The sequence below is a fragment of the Leptonychotes weddellii genome, chromosome 14 (genome assembly GCF_054177405.1).
Source record: "Leptonychotes weddellii isolate Sample4059 chromosome 14, ASM5417740v2, whole genome shotgun sequence".
Taxonomy (NCBI): Eukaryota; Metazoa; Chordata; class Mammalia; order Carnivora; family Phocidae; genus Leptonychotes; species Leptonychotes weddellii.
The window spans coordinates 68,592,891-68,612,177 of NC_138382.1; the positions used below are offsets into that span (position 1 = coordinate 68,592,891).

Below are 19,287 nucleotides of genomic sequence, written 5' to 3' on the forward strand. Positions count from 1 at the left end.
AAAAAAAAAAAAAGTTGAAAATTACGGGAACAAGGTGTAAATCTTAATTAAAAAAACAAAACAAAACAAAACAGCGTATTTTTCCAAGCATGATCTCTTTTGCTAAACTAGAATTCAGGTTGCTACAAAGGTCAGCAGGGACAGCCTCAGGAAATCTGAGGGTCTCTGAACCAGAAGCTCAGGAAACTGTCATCAGAAGCCACGCTCACCACCCACGTGGGGAAATTTCCAACCTCTCTCATTGTGAGAGTCTCTCCAGGGCGGGGGCTTTCTGGAGGAGGGAGAGGAGCGGGAAGCCAGGGGCTGCAGTGTTCTGGGGTTGGACAAATAAGGTGGTGAGGCATGAACAGGCATAATAATAGGAAGAAACCTATTTTAAAGCCCATCTGTTTTCAGGAGGTATTTCAGATTGTTGATAATTTAGGTGTGGTTACCATACACAGGGAGACCACATAAGACTTAAATAAACAAAAGGGAACAGAAGAAAAATATTTCTTTAGTCACCCAGGTAGGTGTTTTCATATGATCTTGGTCATCCCAGCTACTCACGAGAATAAAGGTTTTTACCTTTATGTTCATTTCATAGCTGAGAATTTGGCCACGTGGGTTTGGGCAAAGTGCCAAGATCCCACAGAATGTAAGCATAAAAGCCAGGATTTAACACCAGGGAAGGAGTAATATCAGAAATGAAAGCTGAGGAAAGTACAAGCAGTTAAGCTCAAGACTTTACTCGGAGCCTCCTGGCAACCAAGCCAAAGATAGAAAAATGAAGGCTTACATAGTTCTCACTGCCTTTGATAATAATAATAATAAAGATTAGTTCATCAGGAGACCCTGACTTTTTTTCCTGATCCTCTGTCTCACAGGAATTTCTTGCAAGGGGCTTTATATAACATATACTGGGCAGCATAATGGAGAATACCTGTCCTGATTCTTTTCATCAGCAAGGCAGAATGTTCTCCAAAGGATACCACTTAAAGAAACCCTTGACGAGAAGCAAGGGCAAAATACAAGTCACAGCTGGATAAAGGTCAGTCTAGGGAATGGAAAGCGGGTAGTCTAGATCCCTGGGAAACCACCCTTCCCCCCCAGCCCTTGACCAGGGCTCCACCACCCGCTGCCATGCTAAAAATAGACTGTAGGGGGTGCCAGACTGGACACAGGAGCCATCCCATAGATCTCTAAAATTCAAAGCACTTACTTTGAGTGATATATCCACAAGAAAGAGCCTTCTGGGCTGAAAGCAAATGAGAAATAAAAACATATCATGTTACTTTTAATTCTGAGAAAGCTATTTTGCAACTATTATCAGCGAAGCCCTGGGCTGAGCTGAAAGCCTGGGTTTTGACTACTCCTAGTTTTCTACTTTCCTCTTGATTATAGCCCATGGTATCAAGGGACTGGGAATTTTCACTTGTAGTCACGTCAGGGTTATTCAGAACAAGAGGTGGGAAAGAGGTCACTGGAGAATCTCAAACCTTAATTAAAAAAAAAAAAATGACAACAGCTCTCCATTGTCTAGGGGTGGTTTCACTGAGGGTGGGGCTCCACAGAGGGGTTCCCTTCTGCCACCTACTCAGGAACATCCCAGCTATCCTGTACCCAGGATTTATCTTCCCATAGAAAACAAAGCGATGGCTGCAGAACCTTCTATAGAGCAGTCTCAGAGGACATTTCTTAAGCTCATGAAGGCAGTGAGATGGTCTGTAGGCACCTACAAGGCTGGACCAGTGAATATATGACTCCTCCATTGAGCCATCTCTACTCATTCAGTTGATACTTGCTGAGCATGATTACATGCCAAGTGCCAGGGACACAGTGTTAGCTAAGACAGACACAGGTCCTATGTCTATGTATCCTTGTGGTCCACTCAATCTAGCAGGGAAGGCAGACCCTATTCCCATAACCACCCAGCAACGTGACCTCGAACTCCAAGAAGGGCTGTTAAAAAAAAAAAAAAGCATAACTATAAGCACTTAACAGGAAGACCCGGAAGGCTTCCAGGAGGAGGGGGGATTGTTTTAGCTGAGCTCTGAAACCGAGGAGGTGGAGGGGAGGAAGCACACTGACTTGAGAGGCATTTTGGGGGGTAAAGTGACAGGACTTGTCATACGGCGTTACTCCTCTGTTCTGTGCAGGGACGCTGTGCCTCAGTGCTAAGCCTTGCTTGGCCCCTTTTCCTCTCTGTGAATAAAGGGAGTACAGCCTGGTAGGAAAAGTTCTAGACTTGAGCTCAGGCACCTCCCCTGGCTCAACCCCTGCCTGGCCCCAGCTCCCTCATCCCTGAAAAACACAAATGACTCACGGTTGTTTCAGACTCTGCCAATGCCCCTTAGCCTCTTACCCCGCCCCCAGCGTTCTCCCCCTCTTGGGGGTGCGCATCTCTTTGTAGGAATAAAATGCATGCTCTCTCACTGCCTATGGTTTCTCCTGAGCCCAGAACTCATGGACCACACTCTAAAATTTCTTGTTCCTCTACTGACTCTGACAATATTCATAACAGCAAATACTTGGCCAGGCGCTGTTCTGAGCAATTGACATATATTAGCTCACCGAACCCTCACAACAACCCATGAAGTAGGTTCTACTCTTCCTCATCCTACAGAGGTGGAAACTGAGGCATGGAAGCATTAGGTGATTTGCCCGAGGTCATACTGCTGGTGAGGAGCAGAGCCAGTATCTGAACCTGGGGAATCTGACTCCAGATCCTACAAGAGGTGGAAGGGGGAGGGGAATGAGGAGGAGGGCATCCATCCCTCAGATGGCCACCTGGCACTCAGGGCACCAATTTCTAAATTCAGCTTTGCTATCTTGTTACCTCTCTTTACTAACCTCTCCTTCTTCCCCTCCTCACCCTCCTCTCTCAGAATCCTTCCACATCTCAACAGTCCCAGGGATACCCACTCTGCAGTGTATGACATTTCACACATATTCGTCCTTGAAGGCACAGCTCAAATGTCATCTCTTCTGTGCCTTTCTTGATACAATCCTAGGAGTGCCTGGCACATAGTAGGTGCTCAAAAAACAGCTGCAAATCAATGCAAAAAACAGATCCCTCTCCAAGCCAAACATAATCTCAGCCTCCTTAACTCTGCCAGTTCCTTTTCTCTACCCTGATATTCTTTCTCTACTTCTAGCATTGGTTATTTATATGCACGTCTTCCTGCTTCATCTAGATCATAACCCCTTGAGGGTAGGAGTTCTACTTGGCTCATGTTGTATTCCTAATCATTTGATGTGTTCCATTTAGTTATTTTTTTTTTTAAAGATTTTTATTTATTTATTTGACAGTGAGAGAGGGAACACAAGCAGGCTGAGTAGGAGAGGGAGAGGGAGAAGCAGGCCTCCCGCCGAACAGAAGCCCAATGTGGGGCTCGATCCCAGGATCCCAGGATCATGACCTGAGCCGAAGGCAGCCACCCAACGACTGAGCCACCCAGGCACCCTCCATTTAGTTATTTTTAAATCCTTTTTAAGCTCAGGCCTGCCCACCTGTCTCAGGTTAGTGCCCTCAGCTCACCTCAAGCCATCACGTGGCCAATTCACGAGGTGGCAAAGGATCTGCTGCCTTATACGCCTCTTGCAGACATTCAATAGATTCCTCACATTGAAGAATGATGTGCCCGGAGTCTGGGTGCCAAACCATGGCCCCAAGGAGCAGCCAGAACCTGCTCCAGTTACTGGTCAGAGAGTGCCCAGCACTGCAAAATAACTCTCTTTATGGAAGGTCGGTGCCAAAATGCACACTTGGGCTTTTGGCTCCCATATTTTAATTTTGCGAACCGCCCCAAATTATGGAAGTACAACTCTGGCTCAGATTCAAAGCTGCAAGCTTAAACAATCAAGAATTCAGAGCTTGCGGGTTATCTGCACAAGCATCTCAACTCAGGGCAGGGACCTGAAGGAGTGCTGGTTCTTCTGTTGGGTGTCTTCCAACTGCTAAAGCTCTTCCTTCTATTTGTCAAAACCCCCTGTCCTATTCTGCCCTCTGGAGCAGATGATGATGATGATGATGATGATGATGATGGCAGTTAGCAGTTAGTGAGTGCTTATTAAGTCCCAGGCATTGCCCTAATGTTTTATATACAGTAACTTATTTAATCCTCCCCACAACGTACCTATGAAACAGGTCCTATTATCACTCATTTTTAATGAGAGGGAAACTGAGGAACACAGTCACTGCGAGAGGGAAACTGAGGAACACAGTCACTGAGTAACTTGCCCAAAGTCACAGAGGAGGTAAGTGGTGGCAGAGGACCAGTTCCAGACAGCCTAGCTCCAGATTCCAGACTTTCCTCTACCCTCGAGTACCCAAGCGATGCCAGGCTCCCTGCACTCAACTCTGAATCCTCTCATCTTAGGCCTAAGTACCCCCAGTTTCCTCAATTCGAAAGCCATGGGTGTAGACCCCTTGAATTTGATCACACTCTAGCTTGTCTTGATTTTGTGAAAATGAGTTGTTCAGAATGAAACAGAATAATGGTCCAGAAGCCATTAGATCTATGCTGTACTCCGGGGAATAATAGCTCCCATATTCTGGGGAGTCCTCCTCCTACAGAGGTACTTAAAGGCACAGGACCTTGTTTAGTAGCCAAGATGGTCCTGCTGGCTCATCAAATCTTAGAATTTAAGAATTGAAAGAATTCAAATGTTAATCCAGGCTGTCATCTTTAACTTGGGGGCTACTAAAGCACTCCACCATGAAAACAGTAGGGGTGCCCAGACAGCTCTTCCTGCCCAGAGCTGTATCGTGGACTTTTTGGATGAAGGCTGAGCTGTCCCAGTGCCTCTTAAGTCAAAGGCATCCTGAATTTTTGTAGCTGTTTGCAGAGACTTCTTTCTGTCAGGAGTCTCTCCAGCTGGAACCTCTGAGACACTGTCTTTTCCCAAAGCACAGAAACACATATATTTGCGGTGAATCCACGGACGAATCTGAAAACCCAGGAATGTTTAATTCATTCTGCTTTCCAGAGTTAAAAAGCAAAACAAAACAAAACACCCCCAAGCATTGTAGCCAGGCACAAATGAATCACCAGCCACTCGGAGTGGATTTTACAGCAAAAGTCAACAACTGTGAGTTGCTCCTTTAAACCCTGAAAGTATTTTAGAATTGCAAAATTCAGAGTGGAATTCTCATGGAATTCCTGTCTGAAATCTCTTAAGGTAATTCTCAGAGCTCATCATACAAATCATCTAAAGTCACATTTTGGGTTTAACACGGCCTCGCTGTTTCTGGATATAGCCTAGCCAGAACGGAAAGGTTATAAAAATCAGAACATTAGGAACGTAGCAGGAAGGAAGATAATTTAGCCAGAAGGTACTTGGAGATCTAATGATTTTAAATATAGTCCAGGGCTCAGAGACACGGGAAGGGTGGAATCTCCTCTTCATTGTTTCAGTTAATCTCAATTTCAACTTCAACCTAGTGACTTGGCCAATAACTAGGAGATTCAAGTCAAAGGTGGACACCGCACTCCCCAATTACCTGTGGATATATTCCCAAAACACAACAATTACAGTGGAGACAACCAGCATTGACAGAATCACTTTTCCTTTGACATTCATTATTTTCTCCTGGGGAAACAAAAAAGGAGAAAGGAAAAAATAGATTAAATAAATTCAAGGTGAGATATGGTTTCTAAGCAAGGCTTCCACCCTCTAAGGGGAAACGTTTATAAATATTTAACTAGAGCTAAGGAGCATGTTCTACCTTAAATTGAGCAGGCTTGCAATAGCAAATTAGGCTAACTTAATGAATTGACCCGCCTCCCCGGTGGGGAAGGATGCTAAGGCCACTTTGGCGCTCAGAGGGGAAATGTGTTCACCGACCACAGGGTCCCCCGTGGACTTGGGTGGGTGAGGGCGTAGCTATAAATGATTCCCACGGGCTTCAGCTGCCTTCCAACTCAGATTGTGGGTTCGGAACCATCCCTTCCCCAGCTCTGCTGCCTTTGATATATGACCACACGTCCCATCCTCACAGGGGAAGATGACCCTGGTCCCTTAAAGTCTAGGCTCACCCACTTCTCAGCCTCACCTAGCCTTTCCCCACCACGCCCACAGGCAATCAATCAATCAATCAATCAATCAATTAGTCGGCACACATAAATATGTCTTGATTGCTGCATGAGTTGTGGTTTGAAGAGGAACAGGGTGCTGGATGGGGAATAACAGGTTAGGAAGTACTTTAATTCGAGTGGTCAGGGAAGGCCTCTCGCTGGGGAGGTGACAAGAGCTTCCCAAGGGATGAAGACAGGATGCAAAAGGATGAGAAGTACAAGAAAAGTCCTACATTTGGGAGCAAAAAGATCTAGATCGGGACTGTGGCCGCCTCTCATAACGATGAGATGTCTTCACTCCCAGAGAAGTGTGCATCTGGGGGCCAGCGTGGACGCACACGGAGCTGGGGAGCCCTGACCTTGGGGCAGGTCCTCGGGTCCTCATGCACAGCTCCGAAAACCTCTGAGAACCGAAAGTCTTTTTATAATTCCATTGGCCTCAGGGCCCTGAGAGGAGGCTCTCCATAATCTTTATCCCACTTAGTGAGACTGTTTAAACGTTTCTTTGCATCAACACTGAAGTATTTTATTAAGCGACGCTGCTGCACTGGGGTGTTGCCTGATACGTGATCTATTATCCACACCCCAAAATTCTGAATTCCAACATATCTGGCCTTAGGGTTTCACAAAAGGGATTGTGGATCTCTAATTGAATTGGTTTCCTCATCTTTAAAATGCGGATGAAAATGGTGATGACAAGAGACCGTATCCACAAAATGCTTCTCATTGTGCCTGGCACTGTATAAATGCTCCCCCAAAATGCTAGTTCATAAAATGCACCATGGGGGGCCCCAATGAGACAGCCCCATGCCCGACTTGCTCGAAACAAATGTGGAGAAAAAGAATAAGACTGCGTTGTTAAACAGTGAAGTGCAAATACATGCAAATTAGGGACTCTCAAGGTTTCGCCATCTGTTCCCTGCCAAAGCCTGATGGAGAGCTCCTCGGAAGTGGGATGCAAGTGGGCTTTCTCTGATCAAGCCCAAGCCCGGGGCCCCGCTACCAGCACCCTGTGTGTGTGGAGGAGGGGACAACGCGGCCAAGAGCACCCAGAGCTCCACCAGCTCCACCTACTGAGGATCCCACACAAATTGTTTTCCAGTGACACCCAAACTCTCAGGGTGGAGAAGGATCACTGACACACCTGGCAGAAGCCCAAATCAGACACACCTCCCCATCGCCTCTCCAAATATGTGTATACTTTTTTAATCCCAGAAACTAGCATCAGAGGCAACTCTGGAAGCCCGTTGCTTTCTAAGCTTCATAGATGGCTTGAACCTGATAATGGCCAGCATCCCTCTTGCTGGAGACTGGCAACCAGAAGCTGCTCCAGGGAGCCAATACTGGGTCCTTCTGGGAGGCACTAGAACTGGATGTATCCGCGCCTCCCGGAATCTGGGATCCAAGTCCCTGGGGGAAGGAAGGCTTGGCAGGGTGGCCAACTGATCTTTTAAGACATGTTCATTTTTCTCTCTGCGCCAAAATGAGGCATTTGGCAGTCGACGTGGTCTCCGAGTCCTTCTTTTAGGTTTCTGTCTCAGAATTTTCAAAACTGGATAATTCTGAAAATTAGTGGTTGGCTCTCTTCCCCACCAAGAAGGAAATGTGGGATTGCTTCTGAATTCCTTCCTTTAAGGGGTAGAGCACAGAACTGGACCCTGCTGAAAACTGCTGCCCTATCTCACGTGGGGAAGCGTGACTCCAGGTCCCCTGGGCACCACCCTTCGAAAGATTCGGCCAGGTCGGGTTCCACCGAATCCCCCCCACCATCTCCCAGGCCCTCTTGTCACACTTGTGATTTTTCCCCTGAAACCCTCCAACCCCATGCGCGGGCTACCCCTGGGCTCCTCGTAGAGCACGGCCCTCGCAATGGTTCCCATGTGAAGTGTCAGACGGATTTCTCCATGTGGCCCGTAAATTAATTCTTCCCTACCCACCCCCATCCTGTCCCACACAGAACAACACACACACACACACACACACACACACACCCTTCAGAGAATCTCTGGAGTTCCACCCCACTGGGGCTAAGTCAAAGTATTCCTTCCAAACTGAATTCCTCTCTGGAAGGAATTCTGGTGGACCGTGTTTTCTCCATCTTGTGTCAGGGGAAAAGGTGAACATCTCAGCTGAGTAACAGAGCACTCAGAGGCTCTGGAAAAGCCATTATCTCAGGAGGAATCAGGCAGAGGGAAACAGACCTTCCCCCAGGCTAAAGAACCTCCTCTCTGCCTCTGATTCCTCCCCCAAACCCGGGGAACCCAGCCGCATCCTCCCCGAGAGGCTGACCCCCGCTAGCCTTCGTTGCTTCTGGACTATTGCACTCAATCAAGAGACTTGAAAAGGCTACAGGTCAGGTAGTGACAAGTGTTGCAAACGAAAACAATGCAGGTGAGGGGGCAGGGGAGGGCACAGGAACCAACTGGGTGTTCATGACCTTGGGCAAAACCCTCTTTAGTCCTCCACATCCTCCACGGTAATGTTTAGACCCAGCATTCCGGGTGGAAACTAGACCACGAAGACTCTGAAGTCAGCACTCCTGGACACACGCCTTGAGCAAGTACTCAGAGCCTCTATTCACACGTACAGAATGGTGCTAAACATCCCCCTCCAGGGTTCTTGAGGAAGGACTGAAGGAGATGGCGTCTATGAAGCACATTGTGCCTGGTGGTCAGCAAATGCTCCACAGATGGCAGCCATCATGATGATGATGCTGTTTCACAGGCCAGTTTCTGAAATTCATGGCTCTGAAGTCGAGCTGTGACTTCATCTGAGAAAGGAGTCTGGGTCCTCTTGGGTTGCACCACACAGAAGAGTCTGGGTGAACCCACCCCACACCCTAATCGGCGACCGTACGACAGCTCCCCACCCCCCACTGCCCCCAGCTCAGGACCCAGCTACTCAGCACGTTTGCCCCCACTGCCCGGTGCTCACGGTGGGCAGGCGAGGAAGGTGAGGTTCCTGTGTGTCGCAGACCTCCAGGTGGGCCCCAGCTCCCACACAAAGCCGGATTTGTAAACCAGGGTCACGAGTTTCTCTGGCCTCAGTCTCCCCGCCTGTGAAGCAAGTTCTGTGGACCTAACTTTCCACGACCATCTTTCCTGATGGACCCAGGACTTGGAAGAGAAATCAAGCAGAGGGATAGAAGCCTCATTCTACGAGGGCAGCTCACTTAGACACACAGGGAGCTCCTGCTGCCATGGCCCACGGGGATTCTTTGACATGACGACAGAATGGCAGGAGCACCAACCAGCCTGCATTGAGTGGTGGGAGCACCAACCAGCCTGCACTGAGAGGTGGGAGCACCAACCAGCATGCATTGAGTGCGGAGGCTGACTTACCCAGAAGCTAAGCCAGGGCCTGATCATTAGGGTGGGGAGTGGGTCAGGAAGGCCCATATGTTTCCTGAGGCAAGGAGTGCTGCCCCTGTCTGGAGGGGGATCATTCCAGCCTTGAGGGCTGTCCTGGGGCTGCAGGTGGGGCCCAGGGAATGACCCCACTCCCTGCACGTCAACCTGGGTCCCAGTAACAACCTGCCCCAGGTGGACCTGGTTGAGCACCCAGGAGCCTCCCACTTGGGTCCCAAGGGGAAGGACTTGACTCAGATGCTGCTCTGCACCCTGCTCAGGGGTCATGGTGATCCAAGCTTCAGAGCCACCTCGTAACCCACCCCTAACTGCTCCAGGGTCAAAGAGCTGGGTCTTCTGAGGGAGAAACAGCCAAGAGACTTACAGATGTGGCACCACCAATACTAAGCTGTGAAGCTGGAAGAAACATTTCTAAACGCTCCTTAACAAAAAGCAATGTTGGTTTACCGCGCCAGAGGCCAAATGGATTCATTCTTTGTCTCTATCGAAAATGATACTGCAAAATCGTTGTCAGATAAAGAGGTAGTCCAAGACTATGCAGAGTATGACAGATGCATTAGGCAACTAAGGCAGACTAACCGTCTTTATATGATTTTCACATCGTTTTATTATGATGTTGTTTCCTGGATTTAGTCCTATTTGAAATATTTGTCAGTGTTATTTGCTACGTTCTCTCTTCTCATATTCTAACCTTCACTCCCATGCTAATATAGTATTGACAACTCTGTGTTCTTTTTCTTGAAGAGGGCTCTGAAAATGGAATAAGCTCCAGGCCCTTCAACACTTGGATGCTCCCCAACTGAACTAGGCCAGGCCCTGGGCCAAATGCTTTACCAGTAGTCTCTCAGCTGCGTCTCACAATGACCCTGTGAAGTCACTCTAGCATCATCCTCTTTTTTTTTTTTTTTTAAGATTTTATTTATTTATTTGACAGAGAGAGAGAGAGAGAGCACAAGTAGGCACAGTGGCAGGCAGATGGAGAGGGAGAAACAGGCTCTCCGCCGAGCAGGGAGCCAGACGCGGGGCTCGATCCCAAGACCCCAGGATCATGACCCAAGCCGAAGGCAGCCGCCTAACGGACTGAGCCACCCAGGCGCCCCCATCCTTGTTTTAAAGATAGGAAAATGGAGGCTCAGAAAGGTTAAGTAACTTGCCCACTGTCACGCATGGGCATAAAGTGGTAGAGATGGGCTTCAGGTCCAGGGAGTTGGGCTCCAGTGTCCACCCTTTTAACCACTCTTTCCTCTATAAGCCTGAAGGCTTATCCACGGACTAACCACCTGGGGCTCTCTGACACATCTGCTCATTTTGTCTCTCTTGATTATCACATGATAATCACTTGGGTCACAACTGACCCGGAGCCCGGCCACTCACAGGCCGGACTCACTGACGGCGCTGGCTTCTCCTTGGACCAGCTGGTGTGCCCTGGCTCCATTTCCAGGTGCCTCACCCACTCCACCTCATTCACCCCTAGCTGAGGAAACAGCCTGAACACAGACTGAGGTCACCGCGCTCACCCAGAGGGGGAGTGTGAAAAGGAGACCCTCTGCCTCCCAGGCCCAGCTCTCGGAAGAGGATGGTGCCCGGAGTGGGGGCGGTGAGGAGGGGAGAACCACTTGATCCGAAAACCCCGCTGCAATGGGGGGTGTTCCAGGGAAACGCTCCCCATTGGAAGAAACATGGGACAATCTGTGGGGGTAAAAAAAAAAAAAAAAAGCATAGGGAAGGCTGTTTCCAGTGATGTTTTCCATTATGAGGCTCAGAGGAAAGGAAGAGTCAGGTCTCAGACTAAACACACGACTAATTGTCGCTCCAGCCCTCACAAACGGAACAACCTGTTCTCCGAAGTCCCTCTCGTGGTGCCTTCTCCTGAATCCCCTTGAGGAACTCTAAAGCCTGGATCCAGCCAGCTTTTCCTTGCCGCCCGGCCCAGGAGTCTCCCGAGAGAAATACGGTAAATGGAGTGTCTGCATTGCCCTGGGAGGGCTCTGGGTCCACCCACGACACCAGCCCCCGCCCTCCGGCCTCCACTAGAGAGAAAAGCCCAGGCCGCAGCCACGCTGGCCGCAGCCCCCGTGAGGTCCTGCCAGGGGCAGCAAAAGAAAGCAGAAGTTACAGTGAAGTCCCTGAGCCAGCATCCCACCGGCTCCTGCTTCTAGAGCCGGGAGAGAAGGACTTCGTCTTCTTCCGGGACTACTGGGGGCACCAGCAAGAGGCTAAGGGGAGAGCGAGTTTCCTCCCCCAGGTGGGTCCATGCTGAAGCCTGCTCGCACCTCCCCCGGTGACCCCGACAAGGCAGAAGTCCTTCATTTCAACATTTCACATACCTCATCGTCTGCTTCTCTCCCCGCAGAGTAAAAGGCAAAACAACAAAGTTCTACTGAGCTCCGCTCTGCAGAAGGAGGCAGGGCTGGGAGGAAGGGAAGGTGCTGTGCTGCCTTCCAACTCCTGTCAAAAGAATAAACAGCTGTTTCAGGAAGAGGGGGGTAGACAGATCCCACAGCAGCCAGGGGCTTTGTTCCTTGCTGGCCCGGGGAAATGGGCTGTTTATCAGGCCTTGACTCAGAGCTACATGCCAAGGCAGAGATGTTTCTCTTTGGGCCCACGAGTGGCCGGGCCTCCCTCACCCAGCGGAACTACAGGCCCAAACTAGGCCTGGTGTTGGAGGAGAGAAGACCACCACCCTTGAGAGGGACCCACAGGCCACCCACGTCACCCACTCCTTGGCAAAAATGGGAACTGTTCTGAGACCAAACGTCCCCCAGTGACTACTATAAGGAACAGCCAATGGAGAGGTTAAAAAATATATATATATTCAGGGGTGGGTGGGCGAAGGGGAGTCCTCAAGACTTCTGTCGAAATGCTACCTAGACGGCCCCCAAGGTTAAGCCTCTCCTCCACATCTTTTGAACTTCGGAAGTTGTTTTGTTTGAACGCTATTTTTATAGAATGTTATGAGATCTCCCGCATCGAAAACTGAGCTATAAGAACTTTAAAAGGTCACTGAGGCCCAACCCTGCTCTTTGGCTGAATAATGCTTAACCCTTCCCACACCCACCTCCTGCTCCTAAAATAGAATTTTCCAGCTGGAAAGGACCTTAGAGCAGTGGATTTTCAAACGTTGAAACAGCTAAAACTTTTATTAAAAAAAAAAAAAAAACCCACAGGAAGTCATTCTCAGAACTCCACCATACAAAACAGAGCACACAGAGTGCTTTGGCTGAGGCAGGGAAATGAAGCTCAAAGCCCCCCCGGAACCTCCCCCACCCTGGTTCCAGCCCTCCCGAGGGGCCCCACATGCCTCCTGGGAGGACATTCTGGAAACCCCAGACTTGGGAGAGAGGACCAAAGTCCAGGAGCCCCGTCAGGGGATGCCTAATCCAGCCTCTTACTGCTGTTCTGAACAAAATTTCACACCCCCTCCTCTGGGGGCACGAGCTGGTTGGCTACAGTGTTTTGGGTCTGGAAGTCCCGACAACGTGCTTAAATCTAGGAAAGCTGAACAAAGGCGTGCCTTGCAACCCAGTCATCGTGCTCTAGGTCTGGACGCAAAAGAAAATGCCCGTAAGCTCACCAAGAAACACAGACCGGAACATTCATAGCACGGCAAAAACTGGAAACAACCCCAAAGCCCATCCTCAGAGCAGCTCAGTCCTGTGCTAGAGTGTGCGCTTCCACACACAACAACGAGACTGAGCCAGCTATCAACATGATGACTCTCGCACACGTAATGCCGAGAGAAAGAAGCCCTGGGTGAGTCCGTTTATTTAAAGTTCCAAAACAGGCAAAACCAATCTGTGGTGCTAGAAGTTAGGATGGGGGTGGCTGAGACTCAGAAGGGGCCCAGAGGAGTTCCCGTGGGGCTGGTCCCGTTGCTTCTTAGGCTGGGTAACGGTTACGCAGGTGTGTCCACCTGTGAAAATTTGTCTCGAATGTGCCTTTTCCATGCAAGTTTTAAGAACAAGAGTGAACAGAAAACTTTCTTCTGAAAGCTGCCTTCTCTTGGGCATGGTCTTCCCCTGCCCCTGGCTTGAGGGCCAGAGGACCATAGGCAGGCCCTACTTTTTCTTTCTTTTGGGTTCCCTGCCCCAATACCAAGCACCACTCTCAAAACAAAGGAGTACATACTTCTGGTCACTCCTGAATTGAGAGACTGAGAACTAGCAAATGAGCCTCAGGCTGTGTAGCTGTGCTGATCGAAGAAGGCCAAAGACCACCCAGGGAAGAGCTTGGACCGGGCCTGGCCAGGCTGCCTAACCTCATCATTCGTCGTCACCAGGGCCCGCCCAGTCCTGGCCGCCCATGGATCTCTGAGCTAGCAGCCAGCGTGCGGTACCTGTCCGCTGGCCACATCTCGAGGCAGAGGACTGCAGGGCCTCAGAGTTATGGCCAAGGTGGCTGCAGCCCAGGTGTGGGAAGGCCTGGCCTTGCATCCAAGACCACATCTGGCAGGGAAAAATGAAGGTCAAGATCCCACCCTGATCACCTCTGCAGAGTGTGAGGACTAAGTGTCCGTGACAAAGAACCCTACAGACCAAATGTTTATGGGCTGTCAGTGTTTGTTTCATCGGAAACTTGTTTAGGGCAGTCACAGAAGACATTCTTGCTTGTGAGTGACAGAGCAAATTGGGTTACATGAAGTACACTCTCCTTCAACTTTGCTTAAGTGTCACCTCGTTGGGGAGAAATTCCCAGATTTAGAATGACTTTCTTTTTGTAGGCTCCTTATTCATCTTTTTTTTTTTTTTTTAAGATTTTATTTATTGGACAGAGAGAGAGAGCGAGCACAAGCAGGGGGAGCTGCAGAGGGATAAGGAGAAGCGAAGCAGACTCCCCACTGAGCAGGGAGCCTGATGTGGGCTCGATCCCAGGACCCTGGGATCATGACCCGAGCTGAAGGCAGATGCTTAACCGACTGAGCCACCCAGGCACCCCCTTATTTATCTCTTAAATATCTTTCTTCTACCAGAATGTCAACTCTATGGGCAGATACTTTCATACGTCTTGTACCAAAGTAAAACATCAGCTGATGTTCCGTGCATCTTTATAGGCTACAACGCATGCCTAGCGTGGTGCTTGGCACCTGTGCGTTCGATAAATGTTAACTATTCTAGGGCGCCTGGGTGGCTCAGTTGGTTGAGCGACTGCCTTCGGCTCAGGTCATGATCCTGGAGTCCCTGGATCGAGTCCCGCATCGGGCTCCCTGCTCGGCGGGGGGTCTGCTTCTCCCTCTGACCCTCCCCCCTCTCATGTGCTCTCTCTCATTCTCTCTCTCTCAAATAAATAAATAAAATCTTTAAATAAAAAAATGCTAACTATTCTAAAAAATGGATGACAATAAGAGTAAGAGCCATACTAGCAGTGAGCAGTGGGATGAAGGGAGCGAGGCAGAGATGAGTGTAGTCCATGCTGTTCCAGGTGTGGACCCTGCGGTGTCCAGTGTGGGCCCAGGGTGAGTGTCTGCACGAGGAGTCCGGTGATGCGGACGCTCGCTGACATTTGCAAGCTCTGCTCCGGGCTGGTGCCCAGGTTTCTGGGTGAAGTAGCAGAGTGGAATAGTATTGCTGCTACTGAAGAATGCGGTGTAAGGGCTGGGAGTGGGGGGAGTTGGTGAGTTCCGTCCTAGATGCGTTGAGTTCAAAGAACCTGCTAGAGCCAGCTCAGCAGTGGCGTCCTAGAGAGAGCGAGGCCCGGAGGAGTCCAGTTTGGGAGTTGCCAGCATGCGGGCAAGAGCGGGCAGGTCTGCTGGGTGCTGAGGCAGAGAAGCATAGAGGGCAAAGCGGGGCGTCCCTAACAGGCACCGCCCTGAAACCAGGGGGGCACCGCTAAGAGGCAGCAGGGGGTGGGGAGCCAGGAACTAAAGGAATCGCGACAGCCGGGGAGGACCCCGTGCAGCCAAGACAACCGTGTGAGGGCTGAGAGCAGAGTCCGGTGAGGCCCTCTGGATCCCTCTGGATTCCCAGCTGGGGGCCACGCTCTCATCTGGCCCCCTCGGGGCCCCCTGGCCGCTGCAAGAGAGGAGAAGGCCACACACATGTGCCTGGGCAAGGTTGCTGCCGTCTTGAGAATCGCAAGGAGCGCCAGGCGTGGAAGTGTGGCAGCAGACAGAGGTTCTGGTCCTGGCTCTGCGTCCCACACTGCAGGCAACTCCCTGCATGTGCGGGGTTGTTTCTCACGCTCCCCCCAACCCTCCACCACCTGGCAGATGAAAAGCTCGGGCTAGTGTCTCCTGCTCTGCACTGCATCCCAGCTCTGGGGGGTCGCGGCACCCCTCCAGCCCAGCCACAGACCCTGGCTGCAGACCCCTGCAGAGGAGCCATTGGGACTTTCAGAGCCCTAGGCCGTGATAAGGCTCCCAAGACCAGAGACAGAAGGGGAGGCCCCAGCCTTTGGCTGGAGGAAGGGCACTGTGGGTGGGGTGGGGGTGGGGGGCACAGAGCCAACAGGTGTGCCTAATCCAAGGCTTTATCTGGCTGAGATCGGAACCACTGAGAGGCAAGTTCTAAGCAGCCTTCTCCTCCCTCAGCCATGGTGGGAGGCCCTGGAACCAGCAAGGGAGCCTTACATGGGGAGAGAAGGCTGGCCTCTGCCTGGGTCCTGTTCTCCCTCCCAGAGGCAGAGCCTCTCTCTCAAGGAACCGGCTCCCAGTCCCAGCCTCGTTGCCCCTGTGTGTTCCCCTGGCTGGCTGACGTCTGCCAGGTGACATGAGAGCAATAAACAAGTCACTCTCATCCGCAGGAGTTAAAGTCCCTCTGTCAACGCTCCCAGTGTCTTGCTAACCAGCCTACCTCCCAAAGGTTTTCACCCATTTACAGCATCCACGCCAGACAGCTTCTGCTTGAAGGCTTCTAGTGATGGGGAACTTCTAGACTTTTCTCTCTTTTTTTTAAGATTCTATTTATTTATTTGAGAGAGAGAGAGCGCAGAAGAAGGGGGGAGGGGCAAAGGGGGAGGGAGAAGCAGGCTCCCCACTGAGCAGGGAGCCCCACACTGGGCTCAATCCCAAGACCCCGAGATCATGACCTGAGCCGAAGGCAGACACTTAACCGACGGAGCCACCCAGGCGTCCCACCTCTAGACTTTTCTGATGGTTTAAGGCACATCTTTTCAGTATGGAACTGATTTCTGATCTCTGCTTCCTAGAACATTATTAATATCGATAAAGGCTACCATTCATTTACATATGCCATTTCATTTGATCCGTACTCTGATCAGAGACAATGCTCTCCATTTCCCAGGCAGGGAACCGAGGCTCAGAGGTTAAGTAACACGGACAAGATCACTCTACCTCCAATAAGCTCTCCGTGTCCACGTACAAGATCACTCTACCTCCAATAAGCTCTCTGTGTCCACAGAGCTGTGCCTTCCCCAGTGAAGCTCCTCGGAGACAGGGCCCCAGACTCTTTCCTCTGCAAACAAAAACACCATCTTCCCTGACATACTTCAGCAAAGCCATGCCCACCAGTGTTTATTCCAGCAATACACATATGGAGGGCATTTCCTCAGTACCGGGGACTGTGCTGGGACGGGGCCACACAGGGCCTGAATCAGACCCCCTGCCTGCACTTTTCAAGTCCACGTCCGGTGAGAGGGATGTGTGCACCTACAAATGCCAAATGCTGTTTACGGACGTCAGTTCCTGCTCCTGCCATCAGGCTACCCAGGCTGGCCTTGGCACAGAGCCGGGCCGTCCGTGCACGCGCCCACTGGCAGACAGAAGTTAGCACTCCTCTCTCCCTTGGGGTCTGTCTCCTGTTCCTTCATTTTTTACCACCCTCCTGTCTCTGTTACTTGTGTTTTGCCTTTCTACAGTCTTTGCCTTTGCCTGGCGTCGTCAGTCAGAAAGGCCCTATAAAATCAGGGTGACCATACAAACTGCTTTCCCTAGGTCAGTTCTGGTTTACGTGTGTTGTGAGGCAGTTAACAGGTTATGTTCTAGAGCCCTCTTTCACTTTCAAAGGTGTGCCAGTCTGGAGGGTAAATCATAGGGTTACTCTATGTAGAAACGGTTCCATAAAATAAAGGGAGTTGAATGACGTCCTCCTCAAGATCCTTTCCAGCTGGAATCCAGGGCTTGTGTTTACCACCTGAGGGTCCCTTAGGATCCCCCTCTCCAGCGTCCAGAGTCTTTCCTACAACTGCTCAGAGGTGGTGCAAGCCCAGCCCCTCCAGATGCATTTCTGCTCCACCGCTGACCTCCACCTGTCCCCCTTAGTACCTTGGCTGGGCGTATCTCTGCTCTCCCTGCGTCCTCTATGCAGGCTAGGAGGTATTCAAAGGCTAAGAATTTACTGGGAAGGGCGCCTGGGTGGCTCAGTTGGTTAAGCGACTGCCTTCGGCTCAGGTCATGATCCCAGGGTCCTGGGATCGAGTCCCACAGCGGGCTCCCGGCTCAGCAGGAAGCCTGCTTCTCTCTCTCCCACTCCCCCTGCTTGTGTTCCTGCTCTCGCTGTCTCTGTCTCTGTCAAATAAATAAATAAAATCTTTAAAAAAAAAAAAAAAAAAAGAATTTACTGGGAAAAGGGCACCTGAGTGGCTCAGTCATTTAAGCATCTGCCTTTGGCTCAGGTCATGATCCCAGGGTCCTGGGATGGAGTCCCACGTCCAGCTCCCCGCTCAATGGGGAGCCTGCTTCTCCCTCTCCCTCTGCCTCTCCTCTGCTGGTTCTCTCTCTCTCATGCCCATTCTCCCTCTCTCTCTCAAATAAATAAATAAAATATTTCTAAAAAAATTTTTCCTGGAAAATCCTGAGGTTGTCTTGTTTCCCCCCCCACACACTAGGTTTTCCTACATCTCTTGTAATAAATTGACTCTTGTAATAACTTGACAACAAATTGACTTCCAAGAACTAATCTCTAAAGATGAGGCTCCAGGAATCCTAGCCGTAAGTTAAAAAAACAAAACAAAACACCTCTTAATTGAGATCACAATGGAGATGGCTTTAATTCTTCTCCTGTTCTTGGAATGAGACAGGCCTGGATTCAAATCCCAGGCCCCCCCACTTTCTTGCTGTTCCGACCCTGGGTAACTAAGTCACTCCACACTCTGTGAGCCTCAGTTTACTCATCCATAAAGCAGGGATGGTAATTTCTTATTCCTTGAGCTGTTGAAAGGATGGACAATAACATCTGTAAAGCTCCCAGTCCCTTGCAGGTACTCAGGAAAAAGGACCCAGCGTGATCAACACAGGTGTCTGAGGGACAAGCACTGTTCCGCCGCATCTCAGTGGCAGGACGGCATGGCACGGAGCTTACAGCCTGGCTTGGAGGCAACAGGTCTGGCACTGACGAAATGCGTGACCTTGGGCAAATCACGTGAGCTTCCTGACACCTGGTTTCTCTCCTCTGTAAGATGAGAGCAACAACACCTTTCTCTTCAACCATGGTGAATGAGAGGGTGCACATAAGGTACTTGGCACAGGGCCTGATGTTGGAACAAGTGCCCAATGGCAGCTACTTAATTTCCTTTTTTTTTTTTTTTTTAAGATTTTATTTATTTGACAGAGAGAGAGACAGCGAGAGCAGGAACACAAGCAGGGGGAGTGGGAGAGGGAGAAGCAGGCTTCCCGCCGAGCAGGGAGCCCGATGTGGGACTCGATCCCAGGACCCTGGGATCATGACCTGAGCGGAAGGCAGACACTTAACGACTGAGCCACCCAGGCGCCCAGCTACTTAATTCCTAATAATGATTGTTCCAGAACTCTCCACCTCACAGGCTCCAGAATCACCTGCTCTGTGTTCCCAATAAGTCCGCATGTTCCCGTGTCCTAAAAACAACCAGCCCATCCTTTGGATGGGGCATTTTCAAATCCTCCCACCTGCTGGAGCCTCCCTAGCCCGTGAGTCAGGGTGAGTTCTGCT

At 50.4% G+C, this 19,287-nt stretch overlaps 1 protein-coding gene across 3 annotated transcripts in view; it reads right to left on the reverse strand.

Moving 5' to 3' along the window:
* GGTA1 (glycoprotein alpha-galactosyltransferase 1 (inactive)) overlaps positions 1–19,287 on the reverse strand; it is a 54,507-nt gene that overhangs the window by 14,424 nt on the left and 20,796 nt on the right. For 2 of the 3 annotated variants that reach the window (XM_081803523.1, XM_081803524.1), the window contains exons 2-4: positions 11,755–11,875; positions 5,486–5,574; positions 1,202–1,237 (exon numbers count right to left, since the gene is read on the reverse strand). In XM_081803523.1, coding sequence (XP_081659649.1) covers positions 1,202–1,237; positions 5,486–5,565 — 116 coding nt within the window. In that variant the 5' untranslated portion in view covers positions 5,566–5,574; positions 11,755–11,875. The remainder of the gene's footprint in view (positions 1–1,201; positions 1,238–5,485; positions 5,575–11,754; positions 11,876–19,287) is intronic. The other variant, XM_081803525.1, reaches the window with a different exon arrangement.